Source organism: Phycodurus eques, chromosome 10 (genome assembly GCF_024500275.1).
Source record: "Phycodurus eques isolate BA_2022a chromosome 10, UOR_Pequ_1.1, whole genome shotgun sequence".
Taxonomy (NCBI): domain Eukaryota; kingdom Metazoa; phylum Chordata; class Actinopteri; order Syngnathiformes; family Syngnathidae; genus Phycodurus; species Phycodurus eques.
The window spans coordinates 12,047,991-12,063,837 of NC_084534.1; the positions used below are offsets into that span (position 1 = coordinate 12,047,991).

General features: G+C 39.7%; 1 protein-coding gene across 2 annotated transcripts in view; it reads right to left on the reverse strand.

Moving 5' to 3' along the window:
• Positions 1 to 15,847, reverse strand: part of LOC133409254 (MICOS complex subunit mic25a-like) — a 68,675-nt gene that overhangs the window by 41,910 nt on the left and 10,918 nt on the right. For both annotated transcript variants that reach the window (XM_061689040.1, XM_061689039.1), the window contains exons 5-7: positions 6,419 to 6,439; positions 2,532 to 2,621; positions 1,619 to 1,702 (exon numbers count right to left, since the gene is read on the reverse strand). In XM_061689040.1, the coding sequence (XP_061545024.1) occupies positions 1,619 to 1,702; positions 2,532 to 2,621; positions 6,419 to 6,439 (195 nt within the window). The remainder of the gene's footprint in view (positions 1 to 1,618; positions 1,703 to 2,531; positions 2,622 to 6,418; positions 6,440 to 15,847) is intronic.

The window sequence follows — 15,847 nt, forward strand, 5'->3', positions numbered from 1 at the left end:
CCCCCCCCCCCCCCCCCCATGTTGTGACAACTTCAAGGTCTCTCGCAAAAGGACAGTACATTTGATTAGGCAACCGAAGCTCTCCCAGTGAAACGTATCTTGAGTGCTGGTCTATCAGCACAGAGTTGTGACGCTCATCTGCCTGCTGAAACCTTCAGTTCATTTACCTTTCAACATTACGTATTATGTAGGCTAGACATTTCTGTGAGTGGGAAGCGTGTCTTGTGTCTGGGTGAGATTTTACTCTCCGGGGAGGGAGAATAATGTCACTTTACCTCTTGTTGTGATATTCTCGAGGTATGACGACATCTTCTTTGTGAATGCATGCACCATTTTTCTCTCATAAGCAGGGTAACTTGTGTCAACATTTCAGAGAGCTAAGGCCTTTCTCTTGACATAAATGGGGCATGTTTTAGTAAAATGTATTGCAGAAAAGTCCTGTTTCTGGATATACAAGCCTTACAAAGAGTCTATTGGGGGTTAGACGTTTATGAGCGGGGAGGGCTTTATTTGTAATAAAAACATGTTTATAATAATGTTGAATATATGTTTACTTCTTTTTCACAAACAAATAATGACACTTGATTAAAACAAAACTCCGACAGCATTACCGTTTCGATTTTTAATTATTGTTACTACTGTATTTTGAATCTCTTGGAGCAGTAGTCGTCTTATGGCTTCTCCCTTCTGGTGTGCGGTGCAACAGCAAATAAACTGAAAAAAAGACGGGAACTGCACAAGACGAAGAAGACAAAGAAGTGTAAGAAGTTTTTCTTGATTATTAGAAAAGAGGGTGTGACTCAGACAGCAAAGAAGAACACTTAAGACGCATATGTTAAGGTACTGCAAAACATGGCAGAAGGCAGCCCAGGCAAACATTTTTCACCTACAAATATTTCGGAAGGAGTGTGCACATATTTAGTTTTTTGTAAGACTGCAGATTTAAAATTAATCCAAGGTAATTACCCTGTATGCAGAGAATGCAGGAAAAGAATAGCCACGAAAGGATTAAACACAGCAAATCTTTTGAGTCATCTCTAATCACCACCCTAAACTGTTCACCAGCACAGAGGCAAGTTTGCTGTTAAATTAAATACATAACTGCCATCTTAGTCATTTTAAGTAAGTTTTGTGGGGTATTGCATTCATTCTGTTTGCAATTTCTATTGTGCAAAAAGTAAATATATGTACATGTATTATTTAATTCAAAATACATCTTGTTGCTGAGTTGTTGTTTTTTCTTTTCGCAGTATAGTGATAATTTTGGTCACTATAATTGTGATATGCATTTTTTTCATCTCTAATTACAATATTAGTCTGTCAAGTGAAATTGGGGTTAAAAACTAAGTAATTAGTTTTTCATTATTTTTCACCTCAATATTAGTAATTAGTTAACATATGAAGCGAGCGAGCCCAGAGGTGACAGGAATGTGATCTCCTGAATATTGCCTGCTCCATGTGCACGCACAGATTCATTGAAAGAATGGCGCCAGTTACATAAGAGGCCACTATTGACAAAATACGGAATAAGATAACAAGAGATAACAATAACCTTTATCAGTCTCACAATGGGAAAATTTGTAATATACTGGAATCATAATATATAACTACTTCTTACTTTCTTCTCCAGTACGTCAAGTTGATCTTTGTAGAAGCTGGAAATGCTGGCCAACTCTTGTTCTTTCCTCTCCAACTGCCTGGCCTATAAAAACGCAAGACCAAGAGAAAGGTAAGAACCTGAATTTTGACAAAGAAAATACACACTGGATCACACCTGCACACAACCAGTCTACCACCTGAGCCATACCACCCCTACATACTACTGAGAATGAAACAGGTGACAAAATATAGGGCATCCAAAAATATTTGTCATTATTTGAAACATGAATATCTGTGTAACTACATGTTTATACATATAATGGGCGTATTAAGCCAAAGCCCTTAATGTTAGGTATAATGGTGCAAAATACACTATGTGGAACTTAATATTGGGACAAACATCCAATCAATTAATAAGTGTCAAACTAACCCTTTACTTTCATGCAAAGTACATAAAGGCAGGGTCGGATGGGTTTGGTGCTTAACGTTTGAGAGCCCTGACCACAATCCCATCAAACATCTTTCAGATGTTCAGATCTTTCAGAAGAGATTTTGAGCCTCTCGACCAACTACAGTGACCTCACACATTTTCTTGTGGATGAAATGCAGGGGAAAATGCAAAGGGTGTCCCCATATGAATGGAAGCTGCAAAGTGGAGACCTGCATCCTATTTTCTTCATTTCCTGTAGCTGTAATGTCTAAGTGTCCCAATACTTCATAGTCTAATGCTCATGATTTATGGGATATTCAGTTTGACTTCATATTGCAACAGTCACTTGATGAAAAGACAACAAACAGCACGATTGTGTTTTTTTATTGAGTACTAAAAGCAAAAAGGTTTCTGGAAACAACACCACAATGCTTGACAGAAATCTAAAAAAGTCAAACTTAAAAGGCTATTGAGTACATACTCTGGCAATAACAGAACTTACAAAACATGGAGCAGTGGCACCGAGAGCTGGCAGGGCTGATGATGGCTTGAAGATGAGATGAAATATTTTAACATGACCACTGAGCCCAGCCTTTACAGGCGGGTTGATGGTTGAAGAAAGAGACGTTGTTTTGGGCCGTAGCGGCATGCAAGAAGAGCAAGATAGAGGGTAAATGTCATTAAGGTTCTCTGTGAAACACAAGGATGGAAGTCTTACTGAAGACACTAGCGTACATGCAGTGGGGAATAAATCTTTCCTTGCACACCAAGTTATAATGTTAAGATGAACATTTGGGATAAACATTACAGTGGAACCTCAACTCTAGAAACCCTTAAAGAAGTTTGAGTTCAACTAAATGTTTAAGGAAAGTAGGCCTTAAAATGTAAAAATTCTGGATACCATCCATCCATTTTCCATCCCGCTTATCCTCACTAGGGTAGTGGGTGTGCTGGAGCCTATCCTAGCTGACTCTGGCGAAAGGCGGCGTACACGCTGAAATGGTCCCCAGCCAATCGTAAGGCACACATCGACAAACAACCATTCACACTCACATTCACACCGATGGGCAATTTAGTCTTCAATTAGCCTACCATGCATGTTTTTGGGATGTAAGAAGAAACTGTCAAAATACTTGACATCAGCGTATCACACAAGCTGCCACCTTATTTCAGACAGCATCAAGTGGTTAACACTGCTTTTGTGTTTTGTTTTTTTCCTCCAGCTTTTGTTGTGGTGTGGCTTTTTTGCAAAGCAGGACAATCGTAAACATGGAACATGGAAAATAGAAGAATATCCACAAGAAGTCACCATGACCCACACAAAGCACAAAATATTCTGTTGGTATCCAAGTACTTTTGTCCAGAATTACAAGTGCTTCAGTGCTATGATAATCAGAGATGTCCACCTGTGGCTGACTGAGCACAAGTATTGATTCTATAAAGAAAAGTTTAACCGTATTTATTTTATTTTGGTCAATTTATTTCCAGTTCAGCTGGCATTGGATTTTTTTTTTATGAACAAATATGTGACTCCCACAAGGAGCACTGGGCGCATAGCTCAGCTGACTCTGGGCGAGAAGCGGGGTACACTTGTGAACCGGTTGCCAGCCAATTGCAGGGCACACATAGACAAACAATAATTCACACTCACATTCACACCTACGGGCAATTTAGAGTCTTCAATTAACCTACCGTGCATGTTTTTGGGATGTGGGAGGAAACCGGAGTACCCAGAGAAAACTCACGTGGGCGCGGGGAGAAGATTCAAACTCCACACAGACGAGGCCAGATTTAAAACAGGGTCCTCAGAACTTTGAGGCAGATGTGCTAACCAGTCAGCCACCGTATGTATTTTATTTGTGCACAAAATGAACCAATCAATTTCACACAAAATTACTATGGTCAAAGAATAAAACCAACAAACATTAACTTCACACAAAAACTAAAATATAATTCAATTCATGAATATTTACTGAAAATGAATGTAAATTTTGCTGTTGCCTTTCACCTTGCCAAGTGCCACTGTCATAACATTCTGACACCAAAGTCTGTTTCGTTTCTTTGTTTTTATGTCTACAATTCTCGAAAAGGATTGTTCGCTCAGATACGTCCGGCGCAAGATTGTCCATATTTGGAAGTGGTTGAAGTAGCAAGGATGCTTTTCCAGCTTGTTGGTCCATTGCTGTCATAGATATGAACAATAGGTAGGTACGAAATGCCCCTTTGCTGCTTGCCTACAGCGACGTTAAGCTAGTAGGGGCAAAGTGTCAACATATTCTATGTTTGTGGATGACGCTAAAACCAAAATAACAAGGATGCCTGCATATTGTGCTGCATACGGTTGCACACAGCACCGTGCAATCACAACAAGGGAACTGGGAATAACCTTTCATAGGTAAGGATATTTTTTTGCACTCCTTTTCCAGTTGTTCTGTATCAATAGCACATGCTTTGACCGAGACAAAAAATGTGAATCTCATGAAAATCTGTTAAGAAATGAGCAAGTTCATATTTATTTTCAATGTCCATGTATTGCCTCTGATGGGAACACTGCCCCCACCAACGTGGCCGCCACATAGAGACGTCGCTTAGCCAGGCTGCTCCAGCACACTGCCATATCTAGTCTTCTATTCATGTCTGTGCATTGCTGTTAGCACTCTGAATTCACTCTCTCCAACCCCTCTCACATTAGATGGGCTGTCTAACGCCACAGCGACGGCGCTCTACAGTTGAACATTTCAACTCGACCAAACAACCACATTGAGCATCCCTTGCAGCACATACAGAATGAATGGGTTCGTTGACAGTGCACTACCCCCTTCTAAATACACTGTGAAAAGGCTTTTATGGATGGATGCACACAATGCGTGTGTCTTCTTCTCCGCCGAACACCTGAGACGGACTGAACAAGCCCCTGGGGTTTGATCGAACAAAAGTTAAGAACCACTGCTCTAGCCGGCGACTGGTGAGCTGTCATACGCTTGTCACTTGCATATATATATATATGCGTGTTATAATTTAACCATTCACACTACATTATTGTTTGATTGCATTTTGTACTTGTGTGAGCTCATTTTACAAAATAAGATCAGCAACGTGGCATTTGTCATTAGTTTTTGTTGTACTGATGTATTAATAATAGCTTTACTCCGCATGTTAGATAAATTATATACAATTTCAAACATAAAAAGAAAATATTACCTGTAAAATACAACACTTTTGAGCTTGTAAGAAATTATCCCAAATCGAATGACTCGCAATGGCAAATTGTATTTTGACGACCAAACAAATCAGTCATGGTTTCCAGCTTGTGTTTGACTTTGGAGGTTCCACTGTAGTCAGATACAAGTACACCATACAGAAAACCGATGACAAAGAGGCAATTACATGGAGCAATATCGAAGGTACTAAAAGAAAAGACAGGAGAAACACATGGCCAAAAGACACATTAGCGTCACATAAGCACTCAATAGCACAGTATGGAAGAATAGTTAATTATTTAGAAAGACTGTGGTAGAAAGAACAGACATTTTAATTGGACACACGGAAGTCATTGAAGTTTGTGATTTCATGACAAATGAGCTCTGAATTAAAAGCTCCCCACTTAGCTGTAAAGCTGTGAAGGTGCACCTGTGTATTAATATAAACAATGTATGTTTGACCACTCCTGAACACACTGGGTTCAAACAAAAGAGGAGTGTGAAAATGTTCTTGGAGTGAGGCAACAAACATTGCTATGATAGGATGCAACTGAATTACCGGTAATTAAACTACAACTACAGTATTTAAAAGAAATGATGTCATGCCAGAACGATGACTGCTGTCTGCACATTAACAGCTAATGTACAGACTGTCGTCCACAATCGAGAAAAAGGATGTACTTGTAGAGTCTTCTGTGCTCATTGCTGATAGCACACATCTTTACACAGAGATTGACATTACACTTATTGTAATCCAGTCTTATCCCAATTTAACAGGCATATGCATCCCTAAAGAGCACATCTGCAAATCCTCATACTGTGCTGTTCACTGCACTTTTTTTCTTACTGCAGCGGCTGTTTGATGCTCAAGGGCTCGTGTGTGTATGTGTGTAAAAATCACCTCTGCCAGCAGCAGAGATGATGTGTAATTTTCTGGCTGAATACCTCCCAAAGTGTTGTTGTGTGGAATGGTGCTGGAAACACACTCACAGCCTTGCTTTAATGCACAGTGAAAACATGACATTTGAATAGAGACTGTGTGTGTGTGTGTGTGTGTGTGTGTGTGTGTGTGTGTGTGTGTGTGTGTGTGTGTGTGTGTGTGTGTGTGAGAGAGAGAAAGGGAGAGCGAGAACAAGAAAAGGTGAGCTTGGAAAAAAAAAAAGACACCAGCAATAGTAGTCTTGCTTACCCATGCATCTAAATTGGCAGGCTAGGAGAGAAGAAGGCACAGGGTTGAGCACAAAAACAGAAGGAAGCTATTAGGATGAGAGAAAAGGAAAATGACAGATAGGAGGAGCAGAAAAGAGAGGGATAATTTTAATAAGTAGAGAACAAACTTAACTGAAGCCAGAAATGGCAGGGAAATTGAAGAACACTACGCACATAGACAAATAAGTACAACGAAAGAAGAAGGTTAGTACAGCCAGTCATAGAATAATCAACAGAACATTTTGGACATCTGGTGGCATTTTGGCCACCACAAGATGTTTTTTATTCTCCCCTATTAGAGCCAGAAGGACAATAAAGAGGATGGAGCCTGAAACCTCATTGACAAGCAGTCTTACTTAAAGAGTAAGTTAATAAAGTAATTAGTTATATTAGTAACTAGGTTCCCCAAAAAAAGTAATTAGTAACTGAATTAATCATTCGTGAATGTAATGAGTTACCAGGGAGAGTAATGATTGCATTACTTTTCTCGGAAAAAAAATAAAATAAAATTACGTCAAACAATTCTGATTTTTAAGCAGATTTCACTGGCCAGTTATTGTACATTGAATAGAACAGCATAGATGCAATACTTTATTCAACTTAATATACTGTACATTGAAATTTAAACGACAATGGGTAGACATATTTTAAAATCTAATTTAAGTATTTTCTTCACTACTCAAAGTTTCAACAGTAATTGTTTTTAACTCAATGTAGTATAATTTTTTTTTTTTTCTTATTAAGAAAAAACCTATCACACAGCTTGCAGACAAGTGGTTCACATTGTACTTCCAAGTACTTGCAACAAATACTTGTACGTTCTCCCCAACAGTAAAACAACAGCGCTCTAAAGTCTGGACTGTAAATTCAGTCAATCAAACTGCTGTGTCCCGTTGAGAAATGTTTCTTGAGATTCGAGTTATCATACACTTAATCTTTATTGCCAAAAGTATTCGCTCACCTGCGTTGACTCACACATGAATTTAAGTGACATCCCATTCCTAATCTACAGGGTTCAATATGACATTGGGCCACCCTTTACAGTATAACAGCTTCAACTCTTCTGGGACGGCTGTCAGTAATGCAGTTTATTTATCACGCCCATCACTTTTGGTAAATCCGTAAGGTGCTAGAGCATTTTAAGTAGGACCAATAGCATCAAGTGAAAAATTCTCTGTGTATGCTTTGCTTTTTCTTTGGATTTTTTTGTAAACACTATTATTTCAAATGATTGATCAGCATCAACCAGGCGTGCTGATAAAATAATAAGAGTACCTCAGAAGCCTCACCATGTGTTTTGGGTTTTTAATTATATTTAACGTTTTTGTTTAACTTTAAAAGTATTACTGTACAAAATGGGATGTGTCTGGTGTAATGGTATGCATTTTTTATGTGTTAATATTGGTAGTGGTTAACTTATGTTAAAAACGATTTTTTGTTAATATATGTTTGATGATGGCAGCCATGTAACTCTGGAACCTTGCGATTATTTCCTATGGGGAAAATGTTTTTGTTTGTTTTTTAAACCCAAACAAATCAAAGGTTGGTCAACCATTGAGGTGTCCTGCAACAGATTGTGTTGACTTCAGAGGTTTTACTGTACTGAAATACTTGAATTGATTTAATCAGGGAAGTTGCAGCAGAGTGGGGCATGTTGTTAGCACATCTACACCACAGTCATCGGTGTACAGTTGCACATTGGCTTTACCCATTACACCAGGAGACCCCCCCCCCATTAGTCGTCAAAAAAGCAGCAAGCTTCACTCAGATGGCATATTTTGTATAAGCTTGACCTCAAACATGAATGCACCCATATCATAGCACATTAATAAAAGAACAGAATAATCTGTCTCATTTAATCCCTCGTGTCAAGCTGATGGCCTGGAGGCCAGATCTGGCTCGCCATATCATTTTATGTGGCCCCGAAAGCAAATAAAAATTGTTAATCGTGTTCTGGTTTAATAACTTTGAGTTATCGCAACCATTTTTTGTTTCTAATCCCCTTTGAAAAGAAATGTAATACAGGAAGTCCTTGAGTTACGACGCACTCGACCTACGTCGTTTCGACTTTACGACGCCTGTGCCTCGTCCACCATTTTGTCCCAGCACCATAGTCTTTCTGCTTAGCTAGTGCATAGTGCTTGTCTGTGTTTGTGTGGCGGGAGTATTTTTGCCTTTTTCGCCCTCCTTTTTTCACACTCTCAGCAGTAATGGTAAGTACAGCATCTTATTTTTTTATTTTAATGTATTTTAGTTTCTTAATACGAAGTGTTAACCTTTCCTGCCACGGTCACCTGACCGTGGTCGGGAGACGCAGGGGTTAACTCCCTTCTCTCGTTGCACAGCTGAGCTGGGTGGCGGCAACAATAAAGGCACGAAGCACCGATTTGCTGCTTTAATGGCTTTATTAGCTCCTCTCCACATTCAACTTCAACGGCTCCTCCGCTAATCGCTACTCTTCCCCGGTCGCCGTCACTACACTTGCTACTGTACACACTCGCACCGGCGCGCACTCCCTCCTTCGCAGTCCCGTCTCACTCACACATCGACGCACACGCCCGCACACACTGAGCTTGCTGTCACAATCACTTGGGACAATACCCGTAACAGAAGTATTTTGCCGTAAATTTCGACTTTAACGGTGAAATCCGACTTACGCGGACATTTGTGTTGCGTCGCCAGCGAAGGAACGGAACTCGTTCGTAAATCTAGGACTTCCTGTAGTTGAAAAACATGTTTTTATACGCTTCTGATTTCAAACCTGGTTATTTATCAATTTGTTGTGTATACTCGGTGTAATTATATGAGGTGATAATTCATTGATATGGGTTCACAGTCGTAGCGGCCCTCCGAGGGAAGTCATAACTATAATGTGGCCCGTGACAAAAATGAGATTGACACCTCTGCCGGCGGTTAAAGCGTCTGCCTCACAGTTCTGAGGACCGGGGTTCAATCCCCAGCCCCGCCTGTGTGGAGTTTGCATGTTTTCCCCGTGCCTGTGTGGGTTTTCTCCGGGCACTCCGGTTTCCTCCCACATCCCAAAAACATGCAGGATAAGCTAATTGACAACTCTAAATTGCCTGTAGGTGAGAATGTGAGTGCGAAGGGTTGTTTGTTTGTATGTATATGCCCGGCGATTGGCTGGCAACCGGTTCAGGGTGAACCCCGCCTCCTGCCCGATGATAGCTGGGATAGGCTCCAGCACGCCCGCGACCCTTGTGAGGAGAAGCGGCTCAGAAAATGGATGGATGGATAGAATTAAAGACTTAAAGACACCCCTGCCTTTCTGCATCCATCCTTGTGGGTCTGGCATCGCTGTGTGTCATCCACCTACACTTGCATCATGTTTAACCATCTGTCTTTGCCAATCACTTCCTCATACTACAAAGAGACATAAACATTAGGTAATATACTGTAAAGTCAACAAGATGCAAGTAAATACTAAATAAAAATCAATATGTAACACTACCTTTAGATGGGGGGCAAATAAAGTCACTGTTGGCTACAGTATTTAATTATTTTACGGCTCAACCATATAACTGAAAGGCCATATATAGCTAACAATAAAAAGAAAAGCTGAGCTATTACCTGCAATGTACATACACAGCCAACAAGTTCCAAAACAGCTGAAGTCCACAATGTCTTATATCGACTTTCATGTACAGTATTGTGAATGTGTAATGGACAACCTTCACTTTATATAAGTACAAAGGCACAGGTCTGAAAATTATTTTCCAAGGACTGTTAAGCAGTAAAGCTTAGCAAATGTTGTTGTCATAATTGTTTTAAGATATAACAAGTAAGTATTCATTTATAATAATTATAAAATATCCAGAACACGTTGAAATAATTGTAGCACTCATTTGCACATGAATATTGAAGCAGTTGTAAATATGTGAATTTATTTTCCGTTTTGTTACTCGAGCTCTGGTTTTTAATGATTGTGTTTATACTTGCACATACTGTACGTTGTTGCTGAAAGTAGCCATAATACATGATCTAATGGTACGAATATTACACAATGTTCCATTTATCACAAAACACTCAAATAACACTTAGTTATTGTAGTGTAGCACAACACCGTATCATTCGGGTTTTGGCCATACACACAGAGTGCTCCCTGACCAGCTGTAGATATAGAAGCAATAGAGACCGAATAAAGCAGAATGTGACTCTAATGTTGCCATGCCTCATAAAATTATCATTGTGTTAAATGTAAACTCACAGAGACTGTTACTCTAAAGCTACAGTACCTGTGTCTGTATGCATTAGTAACATAGGCTATACAATCTACTGTATCTTGTATATGTATTAGTGTTTGCTTTGTTTTTACTATGCTGTCTGTAGCCAGGTTGTCATTGCAAATAAGAATCTGTTCCAAATTGCCTTACGTGGATGAATAAAGGTTAAAAAAACATAAATCTGATTATCAGGTTTTGACAGATATTCGGACAGACACCTGTACAGGCAAGAAAAATAACACCTGGAAAAAAACTATTAAAAAAATGGAATTTGAATAAAGGTATGGCATTTAAGCAAGAGACTGATTACTGTGAAGGTGTATTGTGGTTTAAATTAGTTATGTGATGTTACCTTACATTAATGTTTAAGTAATGGTGATGGAAAATTCAAGTCACATGAGATAAAAGTTGAGAGAAAGCACCAAATATGTTGTATGTAAACTCAAATATTGAGGACATACAGTAAATAGGGACGTGTTACTGGATAGACACTGAGTTTCGCTTAGATTGCACCATCCGGGTCACAACCTCTTGGCAACAAACTTCCACAGTCTGCAAACAGTGTGTGAGTGTGCATGTGAGAAAGACACGAGATGGGATGTTTTGGATGTTTTTTCTCCCCGACGCCACCAAACATGGTGACAAATTTGGTATCTAATTAGTAAATTATGCAAATCTTATATTTGAATAAATGTTTGTCTTTGGGGAGAAATAATTTTGGAGTTGATTTCTACTTGGGAGTCAGGAGAGGTGAACTAACGATGGATGGTTAGAATAATGATTAGCCAGGAGAATGTCACTGCAGATACAGTTCATGATGTCAAACTCCTGCTTTTGCTTTTTAATTGATGAAAAAAATGCAGTGGAATGTGAGACAGCAATGCGATGTCATCTATAAGTAAGTAAAATAAACATGTAATAACAACCATTTTGAACTGTAAATAATAATGTGTGACTGGAAATAATAGTCCAATTGACTACTGCACTCCCATTCAAGCCCACTTGACCATTTCTGGTCCTTTTGTCACAATAAACGTAAATAGAAATCGGATAATACATTAACACAATTTATTATTAAAACGAATATATTCTGTATATGGCTTTTGAGCCTGTCCCCTGCTTGAGAACATCCGGTGGGGTTCTACGAACACTTCCTGGGGCCCGACTTGTTACCAAAGAGACAAAGCTTTTGCTGTCCGGGCCCTAGCCTTTGGAACACCATTGCGCAGGGGTGTCAAACTCAAATTCACGGTGGGCCAAAATTACAAATTGGGACAACGTCGCGGGCCAAACTCAATATTTAATGAAAAATCAATGCGATGTGCATGTTTCCCTTCTCTGCAGAAATGTAGCCTTTAAGTTTATCATATGACAACAAACTTACATTTTGCTTAAACACTGAATATGGAATGAACAAACTTTAATATTATAAACACGGCGGCCGACTGGTTAGAGCGTCTGCCTCACAGTTCTGAGGACCGGGGTTCAATCCCCGTCCCCGCCTGTGTGGAGTTTGCATGTTCTCCACGTGCGTGCGTGGGTTTTCTCCGAGCACTCCGGTTTCCTCCCACATCCCAAAAACATGCATGCGAGGTTCATTGACAACTCTAAATTGACCGTAGGAGTGAATGTGAGTGCAAATGGTTGTTTGTTTATATGTGCCCTGCAATTGGCTGGCAACCGGTTCAGGGTGTACCCCGCCTCCTGCCCGATGATAGCTGGGATAGGCTCCAGCACTCCCGCGACTCTAGTGAGGATAAGTGGCTCAGAAAGTGGATGGATGGATTATAAACACGAGAAATCAAATTTGCGAGAAAAGACATCAGTGGTATTTGTTTGTTGTTTTGTATTTAAATACAACATAGATAATTATTCTGTCTATCCATCTTCTAGTTATCAATCTCCAACTACCTCTTTTTTATATGTGAATCTTTTTTCAAAGGCCAACAACAAAACATCCATCCATTTTCTGAGCCTCTTCTCCTCACTAGGGTCGCGGGCGTGCTGGAACCTCTGCCAGCTATCATCGGGCAGGAGGTGGGATACACCCTGAACTGGTTGCCAGCCAACCGCAGGGCACATACAAACAAACAACCATTCGCGCTCAAATTCACACCTACGGGCAATTTCAATCTCTTTCAATAAAAAAAATTTCAATATCTTTCAATCTTTCGGTCCACAGTCGTACGGCCCTCCGAGGGAAGTTATAACTCCGATGTGGCCCGTGACAGAAATGTCTTTGACACCCCTGGTCTATGTGAAAACACTGAGTGATCACGTTAATGATTTTTCACAATAATTATCAACCATGATTTAACAAGGTAGGAAACAGATATATATCAATATGCAACTCTATTTTTGCCTCGTGTGTCCCAAATATGACTTATCATTTCTATAGAAAGCGCTGCTGTGCAAAAATTAAGTTGCAGCAACTCAATGAGTCGCCTCGTGAATTTCAAATAGTGACCACTGTGCTGGCTTATTCCCTGTAAACAGGAGCAGATGGTCAAAAATTGAGATGTGTCCGGGTGAAGCCACAGAAACTACCAGCAGACCCTTATAACTCTGAAGACATACGACATATCATCACCAATAAAAAGCAAAGCTAATTTATTTACAGTATATAGCACAATTCATACACAAGGTAACTCAATGTGCTTTACGTGATTAAAAGCATTTCAAAACAAAGAAGAAGAAAAAAAACAGCTTACAAACATTTAAAACAATGAGAAAAAAATAAAAGTACAATTAAAACAACATACAGTGCAATACATATTATTTAAAAGTGGAAATGCTTTTAAAAAGAATGAGAAAAAAATAACAGTTTTTAACCTGGATTTAAAAACATTCACACTTGGGGCTGACATCACTTCTGTTAGCAACTTATTCCACTTATTGCCATTCGATGAGATTGAACACTTCCAATGGTTACAAAATAACTTCTTTCCTCCAGGTAGGACCTAAACCATTTAAGGTAACATTCAGTCTTACCCACGTGCCCAATATGTTCAGCAGTATATTATGATCTACTGTATCAAAAGCCGCAGTGAGATCCAACAAGACGAGAATTGACACCTTTCTCGAGTCAGTATTCAACCTTATATCATTGAGCACTTTGATAAGAGCAGATTCTGTACTGTGATGAGTTTGGAAACCTGATTGAAATTTTAAGTTCAAGAAATTGCTGACTTGATTAAAATTTTATTTCTCAACAATCTTGGCTATGAAAGGGAGACTTGAGATGGTTCTATAGCTTGCTAACATGGAAGCGTCCCGCGTTCTATTTTTTTAGAAGAGACTTAATGGCAGCTACTTAAAGAGCGTTTCCCCAATTAAAACAAGATGCACTAGCGGATCAACTCTTGTTGCCGATGTTACGTGTAAAACATAAAATGTAAAATAAGCCCCACCCTCGAGCTGCTGAAACAGTGATGTAAGCAAGCAAGCAAATGACGCTGAAAATGAGTTCGCTGAAGTCAACTACTGCCTGAATATTGATAACGTGCCCTGCTGTGGTCATGGTTTATAAACAGTTAAGTTTCTCATACGTGTGTGTGTGCTTATGTGGGGAAGACACACGCACACAAATCCGAGCCTTTTAACGACGTCGCCGCGGTCGAGTGAGCTTTTTAACACCAGCCCTTAGCTCGTTAGCTCGCAGGCTAACGAATTTAATCAACAGTTAACTTTCCCTTTGTCGCAGTTGTGTGCATCTACGGAGCAAACGGCATTCTGCCAGTGGCTTGTTGCGCTGCGAGCGGCGTGGCGGGTGTTACCAAAACAATGAAAATGTATCGAGTCCAGAAAAAACTCATGTCCATTGTATGGAACGATAATCCGCCCTTCTCTGCCTCTGATTGGCTAGCACCAAGACAAGATTCATACTTCTGATTCGCTGTGTGTGCATGCTCATTAACAACACACACATACGTAGGACAGGTCTTAAACCATGCGTCTACAGACGCAGAATGAATATGCTTCATGCATTCCTGCTTATTTTTGTGGGTCTCAGACGTGGGACGCACACCAAACGAGATCAATATTGATATAAAATATGAAGCATTTCAGTCAAGGTGCATCGTATAATTTATTAATTTGAAATTTTATTCAGGAGAGTAATGATTAGAAAGTGAAGAGAGCCAAGCGATAACTATAAGCCAAACTAACCTGTCCCAGATACTTTCACAGACGACTTTAAAACTATTTTATTATTTAATTTAAAACTAATCAAGTCATATTTTTCTCCATCAATTTTGGTCACATACGCGCCCAAAATATAATCTCTGCAACTTCAAAAATATTTGACTAAACAGTTAGTGTTGTGAGCCAAAGTCAAGACTCTATGTTGATCAGTTATTAATTAAATGTTTTTCAATCTATCTTGAAGGGGCAGAAGTCAAAGTCTTGCAGTAATGTCAATCAGAAAAGACCCACTTCAGCATCTGAGTCACAACAGAGTGACTGACCTATTTGCCACCCAAATTTTTGTGTGCGTGTGTTAATGCTGTGAACATACTTCCTGTGTTTCTGTACTGCATTAAAAAAAAAACAGACTGCAATAACACTACAAATCTAACAGTGACTGAACTTTTACCCAGTATTGTATTGTTTTAAAATTTGTCCAAAAACATTGAAAAGCAATTTGTCAGTCTTTGTTTATCGTTTGTGAAATTTTGTGCTCGCGCGCTGCATTCGATTACATCCTGTGCATCTCCTGGGGGCTAAGCCCCTCTTATCCATAAAACCGAGCAACGCCCCTGGGCAGTTGCGAACACATCCAACGCTTACGCACGGTGGGTGAGCCAGAGTCAGTACGGGAGAATTCATGTACCTAGAAAGTGCGCAAGCCAGGAGCGGGAGAACTTGAGAATATACTGTAGCCCCATTCGCGACAGGGCTTGGTCCCACAAATAGCGGTAGTTTACTGCTATTGCCTGAGTAAAATTTAGGAAGATGAAGAACATGCAAAATATTTAACACTCGTCTTAGTTGGGGTGTGCCCTGTTGCTACTTGACTATGATTAACCACCACTTTAATTGTTCGAGCTCAAACAGTATTGCATGTTAATTTGTGTGCAAGCTTCTGGGAAACATTTCTCATGTGACCAAAAGGTCTTGAGCCCTCCTGTCTTATTACATAGCCTCAGCTCACTGATGGAATATGTATT